Here is a 27,607-nt window from a genome sequence, read left to right as displayed (position 1 = left end):
AAACTGTAGAAATGATTGCCAGAAGAAACTATGAACTTTCATTTTGAAACTCCTACTTGCTAATTTCAGTTCATGTTCCAAGTCCTCGAATCTGAGAACAACTGTTATCCCCTGTTGATCATCTTGATTCTGTCAGTGATCTTCCACCATATTCCAGGTTGAATAACCTAGTCTGTTCAATAATTGCTTGTGTGGAAGCTAGTTCATACCTTTGCTCAGGTTGGTCTGTACCTTTTCCCAAGCTGGCTGGGAAGTTTTTAAGATCGAGAAATGCACAGAGCGTTCAATGTATAGGCTAACTATGGATTTATACAGTGACATAATGATGCTTTTAGTTCTTCATTCATTTGCTAATAATTTCTAACATTCAAATTCCTTTTCCTGATGTTGATCTGATATCTCTATAGAACTGCTGTGCTTCAAGTATCTCATTCATTTGTAGACAAAGTAGGGATTTGCATCTCCTGTTCTAGCTGAATCAATGAACTGAAGACTAATTGAGTGTGTACATTTGTCTCTTGAACAGAGGGGAAAGTCATATAGAAAATAAAATCTTTTTGAGGCAACAATATGGAGTTCTGTAAGAACATGTTTAGTTACAGCTGCTTACTGCTTTTGACAGACAACCTAAAGAATGAACCACAAGAAAGAACTAAAAATTTCAGAGATGCCAGGATAGGAATAGCCTGTTGAATGAGAGATCAGAGACTTCCCGGTGTGTCAGAGACAGATGACAAACTTAGAAACCCCAGGAACATTCTGCAGGAAGACTGTTTGTTTTTTCTGTACCACCCATAGAGAAAGCTGGGTTGGAGAGACTTACAAAGTCTTTTTCTTTCTTCTCTTCAGTCTGTGGGTAATCAATACATAGTATTTTGCCTTGATGATCCTGTCTAGCTGCAAACTTCTACTGTCATAGCTTCATAAAGAGAAATTTTTACAGCTACAAAAAACACTTGTGCCTGGGTCACTAACATAACTGGAAGCAGTGGGGCCTAAGCTCCCAGAAGATGATACTGAAGAGTAGCAGGATATGACTCGTGAGTGAAATGCAAGATTGAATCTACAGTGGATGCAGAACTTACTTGAAAAATTTGCCCTAAAGTAAAGTGGTTTCAATCAAGTTAATTTATGATATGAAATGATGAAATGCTGACTCGTGTTGTAGCTTTATTTCCTGTGTAGGTTCTTATAAAGAAACAATAAGGTAAACTTAGATGGGAAAGCAGTACTATTATTAACTTCTGCTTTGCAATGCTGTACAACTATATTCATGGACCAGAAGTGCTCCCAGTTTTGTTTCACAAATACTACTATCTTCTGTTGTCTGCATGTTTCCTTGGGACTTCTCATCAAATACTGATCCAAATGTTGATTTGTATGAGAATAGCCTGAAACAGTAATGCTGCATGTTGAGAATCCTATAAATTGCAAGGGAAACCTTAGCTACCTTCAGTGCTAATCTGATTAATTGTGAGTCATCTCAATCGCAGTGACTAATAGTTAAATAAAGTTAAGTAATTCTGACATGTTTCAGTCGATGTTGTTGAAATGTTCCATTCCAGCAGAAATCCATGCCCTCGTGCTATACCTCTTCCCTGCAGCACTCACTCTTAACGTCATTATAAAAACACAAAGACTGGGAGGGATCTAATTTCTCATTTTGTTGCCACGTTTAGAAGAAACGTTAATACTGAAGCTTAAGGAAATATTAAAATGCCTCCACCAAGATGAGCCACTTGGAACCCAGAGGAGACCTAGGCTGTCCCACACATCTCCAAGGTGATGCTTCATAACTGGAAGGATTTGTCTGGCCTCTCTAGGGCCATAACGTAACAGTTTCAAGTTGAGGAGTTCAAACACAGCCCTAAGCAATGATATTTGAAAGTCAAAAAAGCATCCAAAGCCCATAGTGTGAACCAGCATGGTTGTGTGTTTGTGAAGCTGATAAATATTTGTGTAGCATGCCATGTGGGGACAGAGAGGATGCGTAGACACAAATGCATATGGGACAGGTACCAATGCAGGGAATGTTGTGTGTGCCTTTTAGTGTGGACATACTGATCCACAGCTGTAGCAGCTGTAACATGGAGCTCCCAGCTTGCGCCCAGGTAATCCACTGACTCACAGCCATATTGCCTGAAGCAGAAGGTCAGATCCAACGCTGCAAGGGTTAAATAGTCAGGTTTGGCCAGCCATGCCAAAGGGGCAGGAGCTGGTAGTAATGAAGAAGAGTAAAGGGGCTTGATTGGTAGTCAATCTCAAATGTTTCTGAATCAATTGGTATCTGTCTGGTGCCAGTTCAGCAATAGCAATAGCTGTGCATGAGCGTGCAGTTCTCCTTCCAGGCACGATAATGCAGTTTCCTTCTGTGGACAACTGCCAGTGTCTAGAGAGAGCAAGGAAGAGCTGTTAGCTCTTGATGATCCTGCTCGGTGTGGGATTTCCAGGGCAAAGGCTCTCTGCAACCTCCCTTCTGTTCCCAGGAGAAGCCATCTACCCTTCCCCTGACTCAGCCCAGGGCTAACAGCGGTCTTCTATTCTCTGCTGGTACTGCCCCAAACAGAGCTTTTAAGTTAAGTTTTTCATGTCAGTGTGGAGTCTGCATGCAGCAAAAGAGAAGTGGAAGAAAGGAAGGAAAGCAAGCTGGTCCAAACCCAACACCAGGGAGGACAGGTATAGTTCTCCTCGCTTTACATATGAGAAAGTGAAGCTTGCTCACTCCCACACACACTCTTGCACTCTTTCTTCTCTTTTCCTAATGCTCTCAGTGACTTCTGTCTTTAGTCAGTCATCCTTGCTGTAAGTTTGGTTTTTTGTTTTTTTTTTTTTTAATTTTAATTGGACAATCTTCCAGATGCTGGGGGATGCCTTTGCCAGAGGAGTTCCTGGAGATATAGCCCCTATTTGATGAGATTGAGAGTTGCTGAACAAGGACTACTAAAGATTGTGGATTAAAAGCTGGACGTGAGCCAACAATGTGCGCTCGCAGCCCAGAAGGCCAACCGTATCCTGGGCTACATCAAAAGAAGCGTGGCCAGCAGGTCGAGGGAGGTGGTTCTGTCCCTCTACTCTGCTCTGGTGAGACCCCACCTGGAGTACTGCGTCCAGCTGTGGAGCCCTCAGCATCAGAAGGACCACGGACCTGTTGGAGTGGGTCCAGAGGAAGGTCACAAAAATGATCAGGGGGATGGAACACCTCTCCTCTGAAGAAAGGCTGAGAGAGTTGGGGTTGTTCAGCCTAGAGAAGAGAAGGCTTCGGGGAGACCTTATTGCAGCCTTTCAGTACTTAAAGGGGGCTTATAAAAAAGATGGTGGCAGACTTTTTAGCAGGGCCTGTTGCGCCAGGACAAGGGGGAATGGCTTTAAAGTAAAGGGGGTTAGATATAGACTAGATATAAGGAAGAAATTTTTTACGCTGAGGGTGGTGAAGCACTGGAACAGGCTGCCCAGAGAGGTGGTGGATGCCCCGTCCCTGGAAACATTCAAGGTCAGGTTGGACGGGGCTCTGAGCAACCTGATCTAGTTGAAGATGTCCCTGCTCATCCCAGGGGGGTTGGTCTAGATGACCTTTAGAGGTCCCTTCCAACCCAAACTATTCTATGATTCTATGATATGTTTCTTTGTCATAGAAATCCTGTTTTACCAGCAACTATTTTTAAGGAACCCTATGACACAATCTGTATGCTTGTTCATTCAAATGTGTAGGCACCATTTGAACTGATTTCCCAAATCAGTTTCATTTTTGCACTCTCTGTAGTGTACAGGTGGCTCTTAGTCACATGCGAAAGCCCTACCTGGAACAGAGCTTACCATGACCCATGTGATGTGAACCACCCTACATCACGTGGTGTGGAGAAACAGGAGTCTTTCCCTCAATGGAGTGAAAAACACTCTGCAGGTGGCGTGCATGTTAATACTTTCATTAAAATATAGTTAACTGTGTATTTCTATGTTCATTCTGAATTGTCCTAAACATTGCAAAGTGCTCTTCAAAATTTTGTGCATATTACTATTCCAATTTTATTGAGTTGTATATCAGCACAGAAGTCTGAGGTTTTTTGCTTGAAGAAGTTAGAGTTGAGACTGATTTAATACATGGTAGATCATAGATCAGTTCTGCTACAAACTTCCTATGTGGTTATAAGCAAGTCACTTGAGATAGACAAGACATACTCTTGACTCAGTTCTTAGGATTTCAGCTAATTATTGATTTCCATTTTTCACACCCTTTACTATAGTTTCTCTGCCAGTTCTCTGCTCTGTTGGACTTTCACAAATTGTGTTTAAAAAAAAAAAACACAACCTAGTAACATTTTTAGAAATAAAACTAACTTTAAAGAAGTTGTCAAACCTCTGATCAGACCTTTTTCAGCTGTTCTGTTGAAGGGGGATAACTATATGTAATACTTACATTGTTTTAACAGTATAATAATATGCAATTTATTATATATAAAATATTATGTTCATATATATATACATATACTTACAGTCCAGTTGTTAAGCTGGCAGCTTTAAGAATGTATTGTCTCTAGGTAATTGATAGGTACTATAAAAATCTGTATGTTAAAAATACTGAAGTCACTATGGACATGTTCAAGTTTTGTGTATGTGTCTTGATCTGTTAAAAGAAAAACATTGAAAAACTTAAAGAATTGACTGTGAGATTCTTGTTCAGCTCTTATCTGTTCTTCCCTGAATTTATTATCCTCAAGATGCATTCTACTTTGCAGAAGGGATGAGAATCAGCATAGTGAGATGTCTACAAACCAGGGCTGAAGCAACATAGTAGATACTTTTGTCAGAATAGTTTTAAGCATCTATGAGAAACATTGGGAAAGGAGTGAAATCAGAGCAGGTTAGAAGAGATGGTGACTATTTAAAACAAGTAAGCTGTAAGAAACTGAGGTGTTGACAGAACTCAGTAATGCAATACGGAGTGCTTTTTTCTTACGGCTCCAGCTTTTGATGTCAAGTGATTACTTAAGAAACTCTCCTTTTACTTAAGAAAATATCTGCCTCTTAGGATGGAAAGAGAAGCTTGAAATGTGAGCCAAAATTCTGACATACAGCTATCAAATGAAAAGGTCAAAATACAGTATTTAAAAAAAATTAAACCATTATTAAGACGAGCCTATTTTATATTTTTGAATTCATGGGACTGGCTCTAACAAGGAGGTGTTGGAGCTGGAAGCAACACGGCATTCACGAAGAGGATGCAGGCATTGGTGAGGTGGAGCAGGTGCATGAGCGGGAATACTGCGGAGGTGTGCATAAGTAGTCCAAGCGCATGATTACAGAAATACACCAGCACTGCAGGTGCTATTACGATTATAAACGGGAAAAAAATCTACTTGAGTTATGCTGTTTTGACTCTAGACAGACTGATTTTACAGTTCCTTGCACCGTGCTTCAGATGCATCTGTTCGCACAATGTGTTCATCTCTTGGATGAATATGTAACTCTACTACTTGCTGGCTGACATTATCTCCTGTATGCAAAAGGCGTGTAAGTGCTCTGGCCTCTAAGTCTTTTGCAGCAATTGAAAAAGATCAGTTAAGCCTTCCCCAACTTAAAAGCTTCAAGTATCTAACTATTTGGATAACCTTATTTCCTTCAAGTGAGTTATAGTGAAAAAGGTAGTTAAATATACATAAACTGCTTTTCAGAGTTTACAAAGAGCATGACTAGAGATTGTCTGAAGAAGAGAGATGGTATTAACTCTCTATCTGGGCACAGGAATCTGATGTATTTAATATCTTCATTTTTAATGTCTTTTCTTCAAAGATTTTTATTTTGTTCCTGCCTAACTAGGGTAGAGAAACTGCCTTGAATGTAGTCATGAGATAAATCAGACAACTCCCTGTTGTTTCTCCTGGGAGTAATTATGGTGGTTAAACATTAATCATCCTTTTGTAGATACTGTTGTGAGCTACTGAAGGCTGGGGCAGGGGGAGGTCTGTGTAGACATCTTAGTGGTCTGTCTTTCCTGCCTGAACTCCTTCAAAAATTGTTACTCTTCCTTTGAAGAAGAATGGGCAGGATAAAAATGTACTTTGTATGTCTGAAACGCAGTGTAATAATGTGCCAAAAGTCTGTCAGGTTGATTGAAAATAAAGTTTTAAGAAGTTCTCTGTGTTAAAGAAGCATCCATTTTAAGTAACACCTCTCAGACCATAAAAGTGATCTGCTCCCAGGCTGTTCAAATTTATTTAGGTAAGGGAGTTTCTGACCAAAGGTGGAGCTGCAGGAAAGACCACTGCTTCACAGGGAAAGCAGCCAACTAAGGTTGGAGTATGAGGACGATCAGATACTAAGGGTAAAGATGAACATTCAATCTTTTTACAGGTTGTTGTTTAACTAATTTACTTGACTTCTTCAATCAGGTGTTTTAAATATCTAGTCTGACAACAATATGCTGTTGCCACACATTTAGTCAAATAACAGTCTAGGAGATTTAAACAGGAAGTTATTGCTTAAGGGATTACACTTCTATTTTATGAATGGTCTTTGGGGGAGCTTGTATAAATCATCAGAATTTAACAGTCAAAAAAACCCTGTAACATGGAAAAAACACTTGTTCTGTCAAAAGAGCTAAACAGAAAAATGTAAACAAAAGTTTTTCACTGAAACCTTTATTCATTTTCCCTTCTCAGCAGGCAGAAATTCATAAATAAATGCATGAGATTAGAAAACGGAGATAATTTGCTTGATAATCAAAGTTAATGATGAAAATAAAAACTTACTGTCATAGAATGATAGTAAGATGATCTTAGAGGTCTTTTCCAACCTTAATGATTCTAGGATAGAATCTATATTGTCACATACCACAACAGCAGCTTTGAATGATTGGGACTTGTGCAAGGAAAAATAATCAAGTCTAACTAGTTCTGTTTTGAAATTCTGAAGCAAGTAGCTGGATAGTGGGCAGTGCAAGCAGCATTCCAGTCTGATGAAAAGTATTCTGATTACAAGATGAGAGCACTTGACTTTCCAGCTGTTGCATGTATGCCTGCCTGAGTTTTGGCTTGCTCACAGGTGATTTAATATTGAGGTAACTATTAAGCAGGATAAGTGTTTACTTAGGGCACATTTAGAATAGATACTGATTTTTTTGGCACATGATAGAAAAAGAACATTCCATTCCTATGTCCTACACATGTCCAGACTTTAACCCCAAACAACTAAAAAGATGACTGCATAGTAGGGGTTTCACGTAGAACTAAGGCATGCTTCTTGGGGATCCTTTTCATCTGCGGGTGGAATAGAGGTATTTTCCTTCTAGAGCTCTGGCTGTCTTTGCTTTCGGGGCCAAATTCGGAAGGTATATAACTCATGGCATAATTTGCGTATCAGCAAGTATCAGTGCAATCTGCCAAGAGACAAGGCACATTTGTAGCAGAGCAAATAATTAGGAGGGGCTTCTTAACCCCTCTCCTTTGAAATGAAAGTACATTGGAGTTGTCATTTTATTATGTGTCAAATGATAATTTGGATAATAAGATGATACAATGTTAGTTTTCTCAAGCCATTTCTCACACCTTTTCACAGTTTTAGCTGACATTTTTACATGCGTTCCAATAAGCAATCCTTGCAAATTTTTTTTGATGTACAAAATGAGCTGTGTAAAAAGACTATATTTGAAATTGATGCATGGCAGAGGAAGGGACTAGATGACAAGGTCCTTTTTCTCTCACTTTTATATGATTTTTTTTTTCCTTTGAAGTTTTTGCATTTTCTGTTTGCGCTTTTATGTACTGTTTCTTATATAATTTTATTAAATTTTAGATAATTTGTAAGATCAGTAGAGAAATATGCAGCCATATATTCTTATTCAGTGCTATGGTTTATTTTGAGGAGTATGCTTGTGTCCCAGCCAAGGAAGAGAAGAGGGGCTGACAACTCTTATTTGGTCAACTTGCTATGACTGAATAGTTAACTCTCAGAGTGCCACCTACCTCCTCAAGTCATGTGTGCGAAATGGAAGTGAATTAAAAGTGGTGTTAGAAGTGACTAGGATGTTTTTAAAATGCTTTGACTTAACTGAACTGTTCTATAACTAAATCCCTGAATGAGTATTGTTGCTAGTCAAAAATGATTTCAGTCCCTAGTACCAATATTATCACAGTTCAGAAAATCCTGAGGCAATTGATATGATTCCAAGAATACATGATTGCCAATTTAAGATTTCATTTCAGTAAATTATTAAACAAAATTACAGAAATACTACCATTTTTTGTTTAGTTTAATCTTGAATTGTGAATTAAGAATTTGTTTGATTTTAGAACATGGAATGTGAATAATACTTCTCTCACAAACACTGATCATCTGTGCATTTGTTTTCAGTACACATTTTGGAACTTTGTACCGAAAAATTTGTTTGAGCAATTCAGAAGAATAGCTAACTTCTATTTTCTCATAATTTTCCTTGTTCAGGTAAGCTATCCCCATTGTTTAATAAATTTCTGGACTCTTCCTAAAAAACCAAGGAGTTGAAAAAGGTTTAAAAAACCACTGGTTTTGAAGACTGGGGAGGTAAATGGTTGAGCTTGGATAGCCTTTTACATTCATGATGTGACAAAAGGAGTTTTATTTCATTTTCAGGTTGTAGATGTGAATCTAACCTACAGAGAAATTGACACCATCACTGGTTTGATGGCAAGACATCTCTTGATAAAATTGATAAGAATGAGTGTCATTTTTTATTCTTATTTTGTAATAAACATCCAGATCAGTAAAACCATTGTTATAAATTAGGTAGACGATAAACTTTTATTAGTTTTGCTAAATATTATATTTTTTGTAACAATGACGCCTTAGCAGAAATTTTCCAACTGCTCCTGTAGAGAAACCAGAATATAGATGCTTATACAGTGCTTGCTTAGGGTGGTACATAAATATTTGTTTTTGTAATTATTACCTCAGATAACTAGTTCGCTTCTTTCTAGGTGTCTTCATTCTGAACGTTTTGCTATCATTTTAATGTGTTAAACAATAAAAATCTTACTAAGTTAAGTAAAAAGCTGTATTACTTTGTACGCCAGATTGTGCAGAAAGAAAAGCTGTGCAGGTTCCCAAGAGCGGTTTTGTTATTATCGGAACTCCCTCTATGGAGTCTACCTCTTTTATAATTGCAGACGCCACAGCTCAGTGTTTCAGGATTTACTCCTTGCATGCATAAGAACCACTGTATTGTATAACATGTGAAAATAACGCTATGCTAATTTCTAACGCTGCTCAGTAATTTTGCCTCCAAAGCTGCAGCTTTCCAGTCTGGTACTTACTTAAACTCTGGCAAGCAAATATTTTTACTAGGTATTAACATCTGAATGATAATGTGATTTAAATCTAGTATTGTATCTTATTATAGCATATAGTTATTTTTCAAAGTTTGTATTAAAGTACTGTTCTTTTTTATTAAAGTTCCTTGATGCTTTGTAACATATTGCTGAAAAGATTACTTGAAACATCTTGCTTGGAAAATTGACTACTTACATTCGCAAAAATATAACCAGAAAATCTTTGTCCCTTTTGTTGCAGTTAATTATTGATACACCTACTAGTCCAGTTACAAGTGGGCTTCCGCTTTTATTTGTCATCACCGTAACAGCTATCAAACAGGTGAGTAGTTCAGTGAGCAAAAGTATAACTAAAAAGAACATTGTTATTGTTTTGCATTTCAATTTTCCCTGCCTTTTTGTTTTGGACTGTCTTAGGGCAGTGCCTGAAGAATGATTGCGATGAACTTTGACAGAGTAATTTTATTTTGTTTCTGTAGTTTAAGTAGAATTGGTTGCTACATGATGATGTCTCACTAATTCAACACAGTCTTCTAAATTATTTTATAATTTTGATGTCTTTGTGTTCTAAGGAATCATTTACATTCTTGTGTTTACTCAGCACACTTCGACTTCTTGTTTGTTTCTAAATAACTGTCCACACCCTATTATGTTTTTCCATAATGACTGAAAATTAATAAGAACTACAAAAGCCTATAAGATAAATCTGCTCTTACCTTTGAGATTTCCTTAGCCTTTACAGTATGAACAGATAATAAAAATTATTTTGGTTCAAGTCTTCAGTATATGTTGATTATGCTCTACAGTTCATAATGATCGCTGCAGTGCTTTCTACCGATTAGTTTTGAACAGACAGTATTCTCTCATTTTTACTGTGAAAATTAATCCATGAAATGGAAGTATTTTTTTTTAAATCAGTTCTTGCCACATCACTGACTATAAAAGTTCCTAATAAAAGTTCTTCTGTTGAAATAGAATGGCATAATACAGGTATGGAATTGTACAGGTTTGCTATTTCACTTTCAAGTTAGTACTACCAAAAGGAAAAGATTAAGGTAATTTTTCACCTGCTGCTCTAATGCTGCAGTGCTACAGTTGACATGAGCATTTAAATGTGTATGGGATCTTATTGAAATTAGTGGAATCTCAGATGAATATAGAATGTTTTAATTCATATGGGGATATTGTTATCAGATCTGCATGTTATCGGAGCTTCTGATACTACAAATTTGGTCTGGATCAGGAATGAATCAGGAGTGAGCTTATGATTGCCCTTCTGTTGATTTAGCCAGGGCTGAATTTGTTGACTTTGTGAGTTTCAGGCCAGCTGCAGGACAGAGGATACCTGATCTGGCATAAACCTTGTTAGTGCAAAGTTAATTCATAAAAAATTTTACTAAATTTGAACTAACAAGTGAGTTTATAAGCAGTACTTTGCATTCAGTGCCTACAACACTCTTCTGCATTCACTGTACCATCTCACCATAGCCACAGAGTAGTTTCTAAAAATCTGAGCTCCTGAAGTAATAGTTGCAAATAATGGTCTTTACAGTGGTTCTGCTATGTGTTTGGCTTTTTGCCTTCAATCCAATTTAACGATCATTGTTCCTGCAGGACGGCTATTAGGGTAAGAACTCAGTGGCACAGTGAGTTCCCTTTCATGGTTCAGTCTTCACTGTATCTCTGGGTCCAGACACCAGCCTTTTTTTTTTCTTCATTTCAGTGAATGGGATGTGAATGTGAAAGGGAAATTTGTGCAAGCACCTTGACGTTCAGCATCTTTTGCTGGGCCACTCAAAGGAGTTAGCCCTTTTCATGGGCATAAGAAAGATCTCTCATGTCATACTTCAGAAAAAATGTTCTGTCTTTTGGGGAAAAAAGTTCCATGAGGTAGTTAAACATCAAGAAAGTTTCTAGGTCAGAGTGGTCCTCATTTTAGCTCAAAACTTGTGTCTGTATTTCTTATGTACCTATGATGGACTATGATGATTAAAACAATGACTAACAAAAATGAGGGTGTGGTGGGTTGACCCTGGCCAGCAGCCAAACACCCACCCAGCCTCTTGCTCACTCCTCTCTCCTGTGGAATGGGGAGGATATAGAGGGAAGGTGAAAAGGCTCGTGTGTCATGTTAGTGACTCTCTGATAGGGAAAGCAACAGCTATGCGCACAAGTCAGGCAAAATAAGAAATTCATTCACTGCTTCCCATCGGCAGGCAGATGTCCAGCTACTTCCTGGAAGACACATGTAACACTTGCTTAGGAGGACAAATGCCATTGCCACAAACCAACCCCTTCTGCCTGCTTTCCCTGAGCTTTTCTGGCTGAGCACAATGTCATATGGTGTGGAATATCCCCTTGGTCACTTTGGGTCTACCATCCAGGCAATGTCCCCTCCCAGCCTCTTGCCCACTACCAGCCTACTGGCCTTTTTTTGGCGTGGGAGGGAGGTTGGAGAGAAAGCCTTGATGCTGTACAAGCACTGTTCAGCAATAGCCAAAGCACTGGGATGTAACCAACGCTGTTTTAGCCCCAAGTACAAAGCACGGCAGCATATGGGCTGCTGTGAAGAAAGTTAACTCTGTCCCAGCCAGACCCTGTACCAGAGGGTAATTTTGATTGTCCCTTAATAGGGTGACTGATTACCTTCACAGGCTTTATGCTAAATGCAGACTTTTCCTTCATTAGTTTTCAAAGAAACTATGAAGAGCCATGTTTCCATTTCTTTACAGTGCTAACTATACACAATTGAGTATATTCTATGCTAGAATTCAGCTCTTGCTGGTGAGCAAAAGTTGATACATACAATAGCTAGTATTTTAGGTGTGGCTTTCCCACTCTTAAGATTTTAAATGTTACACTTGTAGAGTCTTACTGTAGTTTGGTAGTGGTCTATCAAGGCCTGGATTATGACATGCTGTGCCTAGGGCTGCAGTTCTCTCTATCTCCCCGAGTCTTCCTCCCAACAACTGGTGTATATTACACTAAAGTTATAAAGACTCCATGAGTTCCCAGATTGTCTCTGAGAGCATCCAGGGTAGTGATACTTTTGTTCTACACTGAGTTTTCAAATGCGCTCAAGAGAGTTAGATGTAAAAACGCTATGGAATACAAGTGATACTTTCCATCTCTTAACCACTGGCGTCTTTGTCAGTCCCAATCTTTATCCCACAGCAGGACCTTTTGAATGGAAAGTTGCAGGTTCCCTGTCCTTTACTTTGTCTGTTTGTATAAAACACAAGTTCAGAGGATAATTGAGCAATCAAAATAGGTTCCTCTGCAAAGTCTCTTGAAACAAAATTCTTCTGGACTATATATATTGTATATAGGGTTAAAAAAATAGACATAATTGTATGAATATCAGGAGATATGACCACCTTCAGTCATGTCGTCACTTTATCATCTTTCGATATGGAGTCCCAGTCTTCCACAATATATTTTCTACACTTTTATCTTCTCAGCAACCGCTGCTATAAGTACTTTGCACTTACTCAGGAGTCAATAGAGCATCAGCAAGAGATGATCACTTAAACACCAGAAATTATTCTACATATCGTAAACATCCCTATTCATCAAAATGTCTTCATTAAAGTATATAATTTAGTTGACTAATTGTAACCGTGAATGCTCTTTTTCATATATGTCCAACATGACTGTATTACTGACGTGTATCACAATTTCATTTGTTCTAGTGAGAATGTTTTTTCTTTTTTTTTTTCTTTATCTTGATCAAGAATAATTTTTAAAATTTGTGTTGCAAGCTAGAGCTGTTCTGTGTCTTTATAGCCAAATGTGCATCACTGCGTCATTCCATTTCACTGTTTTCTAGGGTTATGAAGATTGGCTTCGACATAAAGCTGACAATGCAATGAACCAATGCCCTGTTCATTTCATTCAACATGGTAAACTGGTTAGAAAGCAAAGCCGAAAATTGAGAGTAAGTAACTATGACTTAACAGATTTTAGGAGTCAGGCTTTACTTCACACTTCTTGTAAAACAAATTATACAGAAATGTAGTGTGATGATGTTGTAGCATTTATTAAATTTAATGGAGATTAGACCTACAATATACTAATTTTTAATTTAATGCCTCTGAATAAAGTATTTTTAGAAGCTAGGTATGTTTCTGCTTTATCTTTGCTTTATTAACTCCTCTCATAACTGTTTCTTTCATTTTCCATTTTTTAACTTGGAATTTCACTCATGATTTGTCTTTTGTCTTTTCTCCATTTTCGGTCCTCTGTCGTTATGCACATTAATAATTTATTTAAGCCTGATTATGATAGTCAACACTACCGATTTGTCCTATGTATACAATACATATATATGCATACATATATATACAACACATTCAGAATACTTTCTTCATTACCCATCAAATCACAGCCTCTTCATTGGCCTTCTGAATGCTGCTATATTCCTTTCCTGGTATTTTGAAGGTTAATTTCAGAAATTAATTGCTGCTGCCTTTTTTTTTTTTTTTTTTTTTTTTTTTAATGTGAGGGGATTAACTTTTCATCATTATTCTGTTTAGAACTCAGCAAATTTGATAGATATTTGTTTGGAATTTCCTTATTTCTAATATCTTTGTTAGGGATATCTTTTTCTGCGCTGCCTTGTTTGGGCATAAATAGCTCTACAGTGTTCACAGCCTTTCTGCTGTGACCTTCCCTTTGAGTGTGATAGCTTCTGCCTAGGGCTTCCCGGTAATAAAAAAAATTAAGACATCACATGCTGAGTATTCCATGTGTGTAATTAAACAGTTAAATATTCCAAATAAAAATAAATCAAGTACCACGTAACTGGAATTTGTATTCCATTAATTAATCTATTGCCCATGTTTTCTCAATTTCTCCCCTATTCTTTGCCTTTCAGAGATTGTATTTTGAGCAACTAAGTGATAGGAGAGCCAGGCATAGGAAATATTTGCATGGAAAGGGATATCTGTATGTGTGGGTAAATGGGTAAAATTCTCTGACCTGTATTATGCAAGAAAACAGACTAGATCGTATGAAGGTAGACCCTTCTGCACCTAAAGCCTGTGGACATTTGATTAAAGAAAGGGAAAAGAGAATTGCTAAAAGATGAGGTTTCTTTTTCACAGAATCACAGACTGGTTGAGGTTGGCAGGCACCTCTGGAGGGCATCTGGTCCAACCCCCCAGCTCAGGCAGGGCCACCAAGAGCTGGTTGCCCAGGACCATATCCAGGCAGGTTTTGAGTATCTCCAAGGAGGGAGACTCCACAACCTCCCTGGGCAACCTGTGTCAGTGTTCACTCACCCTCACAGTGAAAATGAGATGGACCCTCCCATGTTTCAGGTCATGCCCATTTCTTCTGTCACTGGGCACCACTGAAGAGCCTGGCTCTGTCCTCTGCATCTGTAGCTGACAGAGTGGCAAATGTTGTCAGAACATCTTTTAGATTTTATGAAGATGATGCTCTTTGCTTGTATTTTTAATTGCTTTGGTTTTTTTTTTTTTTCTTATTCCTGCCTTTTTTCTTTTGCAAATTGTTTAGATTATTCTGTTTTAATAGGCTGTTGTATTGTAGATTGCTCGTGGCTTTGCAGGGTGACTTGTATGCCATGGCTTACAGAGAGAATCTTGCTAGATTATTTAATAAATAATAAGGAACATTCAGCACTATGATCTGTGAAAATCAAAAGTAAGAGGACTCTTTTGTCTTTGAGTTGGACCTAAAAACTCACTTTCTGATGTGTAAATGTTTTCAGTGGCAACTTAAAAAACTCTAGACACAGTGGGCATTTTTTCTCATGCTTGTTCTTGTAGTGACACTTCACTGTCAGGAGGGGTTTGTTCACTAAACTGGCCTCCCAACTTTCTGGACAGATTCAATGTTCTGAAGAATTCTGACTTTCCTTTTATGGTATCTGTAGAGATGATTAAACTTGCAGTAATATCGCTGTGGTTTAGGTCGCTGATCATTAAATTAATGTTGTTTTCAGTGGTAGAGAGAGCTAGTAAAATCAAAATAGTTACGTGGTGTTCTTACGGTTTGTTCTAAGAATAGGTGGATTCTCTGTCACCTAACAGTTTATTCAAGATAATTTCCTAACAGTGTTTTGTCTGGTTTTGGTAAAGTTCTCACTTTGAGGGCTTTATTATAATTTATCATGTCACCGTCTTTCATAATTAATGCTTTTGTGGCAAAAAGGCAGGTTCTCTTGAAGACACATCTTGGAAGGATAAGGCAACTTGAGCAGTAAGTGTCAGGGCCCACTGCGCTTCGGGATGTAGGCTCTGTATTGTTCAGGCTGGCTCCAGCCAAGACATTCACTGCCTCCAGTTCCAAACCTACCCCTTCACTGTCTCACTACGTATCTTCACTTCCCTGGGTCTGCAGAATGATACGTGAGAAGTCATTTAATCAAAAGGAAGTACATGAGGAAATTATTCCCTTCCTAAATTTGAACAGCCCAAAACTTTTTATTATTGGTTAAAAGTGCAGCTTTTTTTCCCCTAGAAATGGAGTAACCAATTATCATTATGCTGTTTTAATACGTCTCTAATTTTTGTTCAGAGACAGAAAATCAGTAAACCGTACAGCTCTACTGCTGCACTAGAAGTTGTGATTTTCAAAGAGACGCCATCGTTTACACAAAAGATGGAAAATTTCTTATTGAAGTTTCTGTTAATTTTCATACCTGATTGTTGCAGGTATGCTTAGCACCTTGCATTCTCCTATGCCCATATGTACAGTCTGCAGTTTTTCATTGCTATTGGTTGAAAAAAAAAAAGCCTTTTTCATGTCTACAAGAAGTTAAATCTCATTTATTATCAACATCCTAGTTCTTCAATACATGTTAGTAAATCTTATCTAAGCTGTCACAATTTTATTTTTAGATGTTACTACTGCTGATTGTTATCAGGCTATTTCGCTTAACTAGAATTAACTGACTCCTGCCAATTGCTAAGGATATTGTAATTTAGCTTTGTAAGTGTATCATGAGAACAATGATTAAGCTGAATCTTATGAGAATGAATTATGACATAAAAGTATATTGAACAGATGTTGAGCTACATGAAAAATTGCAAAAATTACATATTTTGATGGGATTTTTATTGAAAATTTGATATTCTTAAAACGTAGTATATTTTTGCCATTTGTTAATTTTTTATATTCCTTTGTGAAAGATTACCTGGAAAAATGTATCAAAGGCTGTTTTCCTCAAATGAATGGTTTACAGTAATATTTTGAATTTCTAGTTGGTTGGCTGTTCTGTGACACTCTAACATGCTGTAAGATATTACCTATGTTTGCATGAATAAAAATTAATTTGCTCACCTTTAAACATGGATAAAAATAGGATGGACTTCTAGTCATAAATTCTGCTGAAAATGTATCCTGTTTTCATTGGCAGACTTGGAATTCTTAGCTTTTTTAGCTATCTCTAATTATAATATTCAGAGCTACATGCTTATCCTCAAGAGCCACCGAGAGTAGCTCACATCTCCAGCTGTTTTTGAAACAATGTTTTGTTGTCTTTAGTCTTAAAAAAAGGATAGCATCTTCCATCTCTCAAATAATGTTGCAAAACTTAACCATTTTGCAAGTACTGTCTTATTATCCTGAGAGGAAAGGTAGTACACAGTAGACCTCAGTCATTCCACAAGTTCTAATTCAGTTTTTCAGAGATATTTCTGTAGTTCTTTACTCCTGTGGTAAAATCCTGGTGTGAATAAAAATTGATGAATTTTCAAGTTATTTGAGTGAACCTAGGTTTTGGGTTTGAAATCTGAAATTTGGGCTGCTACTTAAATGATAAATGCATTTTATTTTGTTGTGTTTTTTCCTTAGGTTGGAGATATTGTAATGGTAAAAGAAGATGAAACATTCCCATGTGACTTAATATTTCTATCAAGTAGTAGAGGAGATGGAACATGTTTTGTTACAACAGCTAGTTTGGATGGTGAATCCAGTCATAAAGTAATTAAATGTTCTACATTTTCTTTTTAAGGCAAAGTTTGCATTTAATTTTTTACACAGATCACAATACGATTTCATGCTTATATGTGTGAGCAGATGCACTAACTTGCGTAACTTACGTTTCTACCAGTTGACTTCATTTCTCTTAGAATATAATTATTTTATGGAAAGTTTTAAAACTTATTTATTTGTGATTTTGTCTGTGTCCAGTATAGGCAGATTACAGAGATAATGCACGAACTTTTTTGTACTTAAATGCTTTCACGGTGATCTGATTTGTGAGTACACTGCCAGGTACTTGCATATAATGTAAGAAGAGGACCAATTAGGAGTATTTAAAGGTGCATCTTATTTGAACTATGAGCTCTTATGTAAAAGTTACTAAATCTATTTCATGCTGAACTGAAGTATATGTGCAGATTAATTTCTTGTATATCTGTCCTTTTTAAATTTTATTTACACCTTTTTATTCATTCCAGACTTACTATGCTGTTCAAGATACAAAGGCATTTCACAATGAACAAGAAATTGATGCGCTACATGCTACCATTGAATGTGAACAACCTCAGCCTGACCTTTATAAGTAAGAAATAAGTCTTACCTGTTTCATTTAAGGTATCCTAACAATAAATTATAAGAATATCATAATGAAAAGATACTGGCTGCATCTGGCTGGTTAGAGTGGGCCCCAGAGTGAACCTGAAGTCAGGTTAGTTTTCCATCTGTGCTCCTTTCCTGCAGGTAGTTCACTGATCTGCTCTGGGGCAGTGGCCTCCAAAGCGGGGTGCACAAGACGATCCGCTGGGGTGCATGTCAAAAATTTTAGAATGTCTATTTCTATTTTTTTTTAATCTAAAAATGAGAAAGAAATTAAGCTTTACTAATATTTAATGTATTTCATGACACTGGCACCCTTACTCGGTCTGTATGTCAGTGTCCCAGGTCACATACAGTTCACGAGGAGTCTCCGGGGGAAGAGGGGGTGCTCTATAACCGAGGTTGCCAGTGGCACCCTCACCCATTCCTTTACTTTCAGCGTATTGCGAAGTATTGCAGTTTATGTGTGCCTGGTTAAGTGGATTTACGGATTGTATTAGCTAGTTTTAACTAAAGTAACCCTCACAAAATGGTCAAGTGGCTTAAAAAGATTCCTGCAAAGAAACTACAGGTTGAAGGTAATACTAACAATGCAAGCACAAGGGAACAACACAAAAATGGCGAACACTTCCACTCCTAGTATGAGCTCTTCATCAGCCGCATTAGAAGGTAAAACCAGTGCCAATCTAATCAGATCTGACAAGAAGTCGGCCAGAAAAATTTTAAATTCTCAAGTCTATTTGAAATATGAAATATATGAAATATACGTTTACATCTGCTATTGTTAACGATGAACCTCACCCCACGTGCTTTGAGATATTAGCTAATGATAATATGAAGCCATCGTAATTAGTAAGACATTTAAAAACTAAGCACCCAGAACGTGAAGAAAAACCTCTACAGTTTTTTAGCAATGTTTAAAGTCATACAATACTCAATATTTTACAAAAGTACTGTACAAAATTTCACTAAACTTAATGGTGAATATTTAGATGCCTCTTTTTAGATTTCTTTCTTAATAGTGAAAGACAAAAAGCCACATACCATTGAAGAAACACTTTTTCTTCCTGCCACAGTAAAAATAGCTGAAATAATACACAGAAAACAGTGTGGCGACAGACTAAAATGCACTTTCTTGTCAGCAAATACTGTTGGAAGATGCAGAGAAAACATTGCTTATTTCTGAGGTGTGGAGGTGTCTCTTTTCCCTGATCTCAGTGACCAAGGAACTGGTCTAGAAATCTGCAAGAGAACAGATTCTTTAGAAAACTGATTCCATAAATGGCTCGATCCTTTTTTAAATACGTGGCTCAGAAAGTGAATGGTTGGAAGTTGAAGCTCACGCTATTATAGATGGTGGAATTTGTTGGGATGACTGTTGACACACGAATAATGAGAACGCTTATTGGTAGACAGCTGCTATCTCTGCTAATTTTTACTTGGCACTTTACCTCTCAACAGACCACAGTGGCGAATCTTTCTTTCCAGAGGCACATGGTCATTTTACGTCATGATGCATCATAACAAACTGTACAGTGTCTTTACATGTGTTGTATATTCTCTCAGCAGACAGGTCGACGCTCCTCTGAGCCTGAGAGGTTCCCTTTCAGGGTAACAGACCCACCAGCTCCCCACAGTTTCCTCTGCCGTCCAGAATGCTAATGTCTGGCTTAATGCCTTTTGATCTGAGGTTACCCACTTGGACAGTGGTATTGCAAATACAGTGTACTGGGTCTGGCTGGAATGGAGTAAATTTTCTTCATAGCAGCCCATGTGGTGTAGTGTTTTTGATTTGTGACTGAAACAGTGTTAATAAAACACCAGTGTTTCAGCTATTGCTGAAAAGTGCTCGCACAGTGTCAAGGCTTTCTGTTTCTCACTCTGCCCTTCCAGCAAGTAGGCTGGGGGTGGGCAAGAGGCTGGGGGTGGACACAGCCAGGATGGCTGACCTCAGTTGACCAGAGGGATATTCTGTGCCATATAATGCCATGCTCAGCAATCAAACTGGGGGGGGTAGTCTTTCCAAAGTAGCTGTTGCTTGGAGACTGGCTGGGCATCGGTCTGCTTATGGGAGGTGGTGAGTGGTTGCCTTTGTGTCCCTTGGGGTTTTTTTTCCTTCACTTATTAAACTGTCGTTAACTCGCTTTTGCTCTTCCAATTCTCTCCCCTGTCTTGCTGGGGAGGGAATGAGCAAGAGGCTCATTGGGGGTGCTTAGTTGCTATCCAGGGTCAAGCCACCACATACAGAAAAAATGTACTTAGAGATATTCAGAGGGAAAATTGCTTATTGGTTTATGCTTTTGTTTTGTTTTGTTTTTAACTCAGTTGTAGGTTTTAGGTTTTGTAAAGGGTAGTAATTACACTGGCTTACCTCAGGTAGTTTAGAGAATAAGATTTCTTGTTATTTCTTGCTAATGGGTCTGCTTAGAAGATTTTTTCCTAATTTTGTAATCTCTCATATCTTTTTATACACAAACTTTACATTGATTTACTGTTCTGTGAATTTTTTTTATTTACATGTTTTAAATATAACCATATGTATCTCTAAGTTCTTGTTTATGTTCTGGATAATCAGAGCGTGTTCAGTTGGAAACTGCTCACTGTAATAAATACTTTCTAGAAAATATTTCTCAAATAATCTATTCTCACATATTTTTAAAAATGAGAGTAATTTGCTTTGTTTTTATATATGTATGAGTGGTATATATATCTATATATAGAGAGAATTGTATGTCCTTGTAATGTACATTAAAAAACCTGAAATATTGGGACATTATATGCATAAGAATACACAAATTAGTAGTGCTGTTAAACTAATTGTGTTTTTCTCTTGCAGATTTGTTGGTCGAATAAATGTTTACCATGATAGGAATGAGCCTACTGCGAGGTAGGGAAAATCCGGAGTTTCTACACATTTAAACATTTTCAGGGTTGAATAAGTATCAATAATGAGAATTACCTTTGGTTCACCAACATTGTGCTGCCTTGTCTTATTGATAGAACATTTTTCTCTTTGAAGTATCCAGACTGTTATTTCATATATCATAAATATTTCATCTTTTAATCAGATAGATTTATTTTATATTTTTATGTCTTTATTCAACTTCAATTTTTATTTGACATGTATTTAGTTTGTAAATGATGTTGATAGGATTTTGACAGTACAATACTGCCCCATTAGCATGGGGTCTCAGCAGTGCACTAAACAATATGAATGGTACCACTTGTGTATTTCTCTCATTTTTCTTCTTAGAAATTGAAGAGTTTGCACATGCCAAATACCATGTTTAGTCTTACTAAGGGTGTTTGTACATTTGTCTAAAATGTCCACGATGTTGTGTGTGTTCAGGAAGGCAACGTCCAGGGAAATGCATTTTGTATGACAGGAGACGGCAATCTGTTACCCTGGGTCTGGCAGCTAGAAGGGTCTGCCTCCCATGCAAATAGGTTTCATCCCGAAGGGAGCGCGGTGTTTTCTGCTCAAGGAGCAGTCTGTAGCCCAGGACATTCCTTGTCCAGCAAATAGAGAAGAAAAATGAAGCAGTACAAAAGAGGCACGAGTCTTCCTGTCTTTTCTGCCTAGGATCTCCTGTCTACCAGCAAGGAAGAGACTTGCTGTACCTGATTTTGTTCAGGTCCTTGCCACAAAGAGGCAAAGCAATAGGAGGGAAAGGCTTCTCGCTCAGGTGATGTCCTAGACCCCAGCATGTGGGAAGTTACTCCATTCTGGCTAAGGGCCTTCCTAACCTCAATGTGTCTGTAGATACGTGATTTTCTATCACAATCTGCTATGAAAACTGTCTTTTTTGCTTCTTTCACTTTAAAGATTCTTTTGACTAATAAAGTTGGTTGGAAATGAACTTGGGTGGGAGAAGAAAGGAAAATAAGCAGAAAATACCTTTTTAGTCTCAACAGCAGTAGATTGATCTGTGTATAACACGAGAAGAAAATCTGTGGCATTAAGACTTGTATTCCTTGGATAGCACTATTAGAGCAATTGGTGGTTTTTACTATATTGGGGTATAATGTCTTATAATCCAAATCATTCATACAACATCACTGGTTTAAATAGAACTAGTCTCAGGTTTTTACATCAGAGTTGTGGCCCTGGGGTTTTTGTTTGTTTAGAGTTTCTTGAGTTTTGGGGGTTTCATACCACAGGAACACTTTGAATAACATTCAGAAATACTGAACTTACTTCTTGGTTTTTTTTCCGTTGATGTATGGATAGAGTCTGACAATTCTGCGTGGTGTCTGTCTATAAAGTCGTCCTTGGTTTTGCACTCATATGGTGATTTGTATTACATATCGTGCTCCAAAATATTATTTTAAACTGCATGGGGATCCTTAAATTAATTCCCCTACTCCTCAGTAAATTATTTTACCTATATTCATCTTTATGCTTTGAAATGCATACAGTAAGTATCAAACAATACCTTATATGCCATTTATACTTAAAATAAGATGGAAGAATGTATTGTCCTTAATAAGTAATTATAACATGCAGGACACTATAGTTTATATAAGCCTAAAAAAGACTTGAATCAGTATTTTTAAAAATAAGCACCTTACGATTAGGATGATGAGTCTTTATTTCGGTACCTATATATGTGGTTTTTAGATGCATTGGTTTAAGACTTGAATTGTGAAATTATGAGCTTAATTTTAGGCATCTATATGTATATTTTTAACTTTCACTTAAAAGCTTTAAATATGCCTAGTAATTTTGTTACACAAAATAAAAATATTTGAGTAAAACTTAATTTCCTGTTTCACGTGGCTTCCACTAAGGTCTACTGTTTCTCTAAATGTTTATATTTTGTAATCCTTATCTTTTGCAGGCCATTAGGATCCGAAAATCTGCTTCTTAGAGGAGCCACTTTAAAGAATACAGAAAAAATCTTTGGTAAATATTTCTATTGATTATTTAAATGGACCCTGAAGTAATAAGAAAACATTTAACAAGGTTATAACCCTACAGTTACTACTGAGCATATGATTTCTATTGAATCACTTGATTTACAACTTTTTTATAAGGTGTACTATTGCTCTCATTGCAGTAAAGTAACTATTAATGATGTACAATGACTATAGAGATTTTTGGGAGGGGGATTTTATAGCTTAGTCTTCAAGGATTAGTGAAGATGACTCAACTCTTCATGTAAATATATGGCTCTTGAACAAGCACTGTGAATTAATGTTGTTGTCCCAAAGCAGTTAATGAGCCTGTCGAAAAATTTTAAATCTGTTTTGCTCATTTGTCAAAACAGACAGGTACCCCAATCAGATATAAATATGGCTGATGAAAAAAAAAATCCACTTAAACAGTTCCTGATCAAAATCAGACTTTCTGTTAGCCAGTGTATTTTGTGTGTATGAATTGTCTTCATTCCATGGAAAATTTTTACTATTTTAGCAGAAGTAGGAAGCACAAGCTGAGATATGTTTTTTGGAAATTCAAGAAAGCCTAGTGGCAGTAGTAGTTCTGTTGTAACGAGCCACTCTTTGCTGGTGACAAAAGGGACAAGGATCCAAGTCATCCTCTATCATATACAACTTCCGTATGCCCAAGAAAGAAGATCGTAGATAGCCATGAACTACTTAGCCTAAAATACCAAAATCGTGCAACTTCTTCAAAAAGAGTGTAAAAAGTATATATTAATTTAAACTTGTTCTCTTTGCTTTTAAATGTAATCTGAAATAGATGAATTAATATAATTAGTTTGTAGTAAGTATTTCTGTAAACTTCAGAGGATGGTTTTAGTATTTCTGTTAACTTGTGTATCAGGCAGAAATGTTCCTAATATGAGTGGTTGTTTCTGGTCTGCCTAACACATGCAGTGTTTGCCATTACCCCAGCACAATCCATATCCTAAATTATTTTATTTTAGCAATGTACAGGTGTGCTGGTTTAATAAGTACTTTAAATCCACCTTCTGGTCTACAGCTTCTTTTAGTTGTTGTATTTGATCTTCTGAAGTTTAGTGTCTCAATCTGTGTTATCAACAGAAAATTGGTAATATTAAAAGATCACTCTTTTCACGAATTATTAAATTTTCCTGAAGCAAGAAAATTGATGGCTGCCTTTTATTCTTCTTGGATGTATCCTGTAGTTTAGCCCTGTCTGGATTTTCTTTTACAATGTATGACTTAGATTCTAAAATTAAGGCCAAAAAAAGAACTTACAAACACAAGGGATTTATTCAAAACCCAGCTTTTGTTTGGCTTTGATACATAGCAACATGTTAGAAATTGGGAACTGTGACTCTGGAATGGGATGTAAATGCTGCTTAAAATTTCCCTCTAAGAACCAAGATATTAAAGCCATTTCTCATTTTTGAGTATCATCCAAACCTTTGTTCTTTTTCTTCAGACTACAGAGAATTTAAAGACATGACAGTATAATAATCTAGTGAATTGTGCTTTTATGAAGTTACTGTACTGTGCAATCTTTAGTAAAACAAGTTGTCTAATTTCAGGTGTTGCTATCTACACCGGCATGGAAACTAAGATGGCATTAAATTACCAGGCAAAATCACAGAAGCGATCTGCTGTAGAAAAGTAAAATTTCTAATATTTATTTTGGGGGTGGAAAACTGCATGTTTGAACGGTGAATAAAAGGGGTAAAGGGGGATTTTTTTTTTTTTTTTCCTAAAAGCATACGTGTCATTGATTCAAATTAAAAAAGAGGTAGAGGGACTGACAATTTGCTTTTTTTTGTTTAACATTTTTTACTTATAAAATCAGTCGTATAATGCCATATAAATGAGGTTCTCAGTACTGAATTATTATTCAATGTTAAATGTTAAAAATAAAAAGCCACCTTAATGTAATGCTTACCTTTTTTAAGGTATGATGTGTTTTGCTGTTCCAGAAGACTTTTCTTTCACTGGTTAGAGTACACCTACTGACAGTTTTCCAAGATTGTGCTTCAATATCCTAACATTCCTTTTCATTGCAATTAAGTCTTGAATTCAGTAAAAATAACTTTTTTTGATGCACTTCACTTTGGATCAACTGCAGTAACACAAAGCCTGTCTGTGGCAGGTTTTCCATGGTTTAGCTAAAATTAAAAGTTCTGTACAGGCACATTTGATGGGAAAGAAAGACAGTGCTATCCTCAAGGAATGAGCTGACGTTGGTCCCTTACTTTTTTAAAAATGGAATTATTTTCTAGTCCTAGTCTGCTATCTGAAATCATCAGCTCCGAGTAAGGTGTCCAACCTTGTGAAAAAAAAGATGTCATTGATTAAGGCAAGATGTACTGACCAGCTGACAGCCCTTCCCTTATGCAGTGACTGAGCAATGATGATGTGTCTCTTTCTACTGTTATTGATGTATAACCCATGCTTTTAGTTTATGCCCATCGTTGATGAAAATATAATTTTAAATGCGAAGTGTTCTTGCTCTTTCTTTTTTCAGATCTGTCTAGAAAGAGTTAAACCATTACAGCTACATAGCGAAATGTTCTCGATAGATTTATATTTCTATAAAAGTACTTATGTGAGTGTTTTTATACTGGTTCAGAGAAATGGCATAAAAAGGTCTGCAGATACAAGCCCGGTTATTCTATTATGATTCCATCTATGCTATTGTTTTCCCTAACAGACTAGTTTTGGTAATGTGTCACACACGTTTTGGAAACAGTTACAGCAGTCAACATTTTAAATAGAAAATGGTCCTCAATGGTATTTTTCTTCATTGGGAAAACAATGTAGAGAAATTATTTAACATCATAGCATTGTTAAACTTGCAGCAAACGTTAGGCTGATGCACAAGTATAACATTTTTTAATAAACTCTGTAGTTTACATGCTAATGGAATTCTTATTTTGCTTTTTTTTTTAGATCAATGAATGTATTCCTTATTGTATACCTCTGTATTCTCATCAGTAAAGCACTAATAAATACTGTCCTGAAGTATGTCTGGCAGAGTGAACCATTTCGTGATGAGCCATGGTATAATCAGAAAACAGAGCCAGAAAGGAAAAGAAATTTGGTATGGAAATAACTTAAAATACCAAAAAAGTTTCACTAAACGCTTAATTTATAAGAATCCTACTAAAAAGTATATACAGCCTGCTTACTTACCAGTCATAAATTGTTGCCTTTTTTGCTAACAATAGTGACAGTATATATGTAGAAAGCTTGTATATTAAATTTTTGCACTTAAGTTGTGAATTTAACTGATGAGAAAATGTCTGTTTAAGTATAAAAAGCCTCATGGATGTCTATTTGAGTTTCCTGTCATTTATGTGAATTACTAAAGAACTGGCCTCTTGCAGAGAAGTATAGGACTGAAAGGAGTCCCATAACTATTGGCAGTCATATAATGGACGTGTTCAAAAGAATCCGCTGTAGGAATCTCTGTAAAAATACCCCTCAAAAGCATAGTTTCATATAGCTCTGTAACTCTGTCATGAGCACTAGACACCAGCAACAGAGCTTGCCAGTGTCCGATGTCCTTACGGGAGCAAGGACATAATCCAGAACAGATACCCAGATGATCCAAAGTAACGAACTGAACCCAGCACTACAGAAAGCATAATATTATTTCACTAAATCCTCCCAGTCAGACTAGGGGAAGATTTCCTTCTTTACCCTAAATGCATGATGAGCACACGCTAGCCGGGCATGTTATAGATTCCTTATTACCACCACTAACCCTATCTCAACCTGCTCAGCAGGTTGACTACACTTCCAACAAGTCTCCACCACTTAAAAAATTGAGCCAGGTTATGTGCACACATTCTACTTGTATTGAGAGAAGGAAGGGAAACCCTGTATTTGTTAATGAAATGCTGCCTGAAATTTGTAATTTGGTAATCGTTGAATGAGTTTACTGTAGTTTTACGGTATTTTTCTGGTAATTTATGAATGTACATTTTAATGTTTTCCTTGTTCTCATACAGGTGTTCACCACTCTCATTTGTTGCTCTAGGACTTTACAACAATGATGTGTAACTGTACTCTACACCTGTATTGTCTGTAAAGAAAAATACAAATTTAAAACAAAAAAGTTTTTTTTTTTTCTTCATGCCAAATTAGTTGTGATGTTATAAATGATGAAGGTTACATCCTGTGCTGAACTGTGAGCTGTGAAAGCTGTTGGTTACTGTTTGGAAGTTATTAGAAAAAAATAATTTGCAAATGTACGTAGTCATCTTTCGGTTTTTGATGGTACATGAAAAATCAGTATTTTCATCTTGTTTCTTTGGCAGTTTCTTCGAGCTTTTACAGACTTCCTTGCATTCATGGTTCTTTTCAACTACATTATTCCTGTATCCATGTATGTCACTGTGGAAATGCAGAAATTTCTTGGTTCTTATTTCCTTACATGGGATGAGGAAATGTTTGATGAGGACACAGGTGAAGGACCACTGGTGAATACTTCTGACCTCAATGAAGAGTTGGGACAGGTAAATTTCATTGAATGATAAATTTTTTCAACTATTTCTACCATAATTTTTCATTTAAAAATTGTCACTTCAAATTTTTTTTTTCAGCTTAGTGTGCATTTTCTGTAGTGCTGATTAATTTTAAAAATAAAATTTGCGATCTTCTGATTTTCAGAATAAAAAATTCTGATTTCTCAGCCAGTCAGTGGAAGTCAATTAGTATTACTGTATTAGTAAAGGATAAACACTTTAAGAAAGTAATGATTTCTCTCCATTGACTACAGAGGGAGATTTATATAAGCATCTAACTTCCTTACAGTATAAGTCAGACGGGAAAAAAAAAACCACCTTTTTTTCTGGCTA

At 36.8% G+C, this 27,607-nt stretch overlaps 1 protein-coding gene across 10 annotated transcripts in view; it reads left to right on the top strand.

The window, feature by feature from the left end:
• ATP11A (ATPase phospholipid transporting 11A) overlaps window positions 1-27,607 on the top strand; it is a 139,664-nt gene that overhangs the window by 72,310 nt on the left and 39,747 nt on the right. For 8 of the 10 annotated variants that reach the window (XM_076360798.1, XM_076360790.1, XM_076360780.1 and 5 more), the window contains exons 3-12: window positions 8,347-8,436; window positions 9,541-9,621; window positions 13,129-13,236; window positions 17,121-17,249; window positions 17,729-17,832; window positions 20,683-20,733; window positions 22,688-22,752; window positions 24,326-24,407; window positions 25,695-25,845; window positions 27,068-27,265. In XM_076360798.1, the coding sequence (XP_076216913.1) occupies window positions 8,347-8,436; window positions 9,541-9,621; window positions 13,129-13,236; window positions 17,121-17,249; window positions 17,729-17,832; window positions 20,683-20,733; window positions 22,688-22,752; window positions 24,326-24,407; window positions 25,695-25,845; window positions 27,068-27,265 (1,059 nt within the window). The remainder of the gene's footprint in view (window positions 1-8,346; window positions 8,437-9,540; window positions 9,622-13,128; window positions 13,237-17,120; window positions 17,250-17,728; window positions 17,833-20,682; window positions 20,734-22,687; window positions 22,753-24,325; window positions 24,408-25,694; window positions 25,846-27,067; window positions 27,266-27,607) is intronic. The other 2 variants (XM_076360808.1, XM_076360817.1) reach the window with 2 other exon arrangements.

This window comes from Aptenodytes patagonicus, chromosome 1 (assembly GCF_965638725.1).
Source record: "Aptenodytes patagonicus chromosome 1, bAptPat1.pri.cur, whole genome shotgun sequence".
Taxonomy (NCBI): domain Eukaryota; kingdom Metazoa; phylum Chordata; class Aves; order Sphenisciformes; family Spheniscidae; genus Aptenodytes; species Aptenodytes patagonicus.
This window is presented reverse-complemented; position numbering and strand designations above follow the sequence as displayed.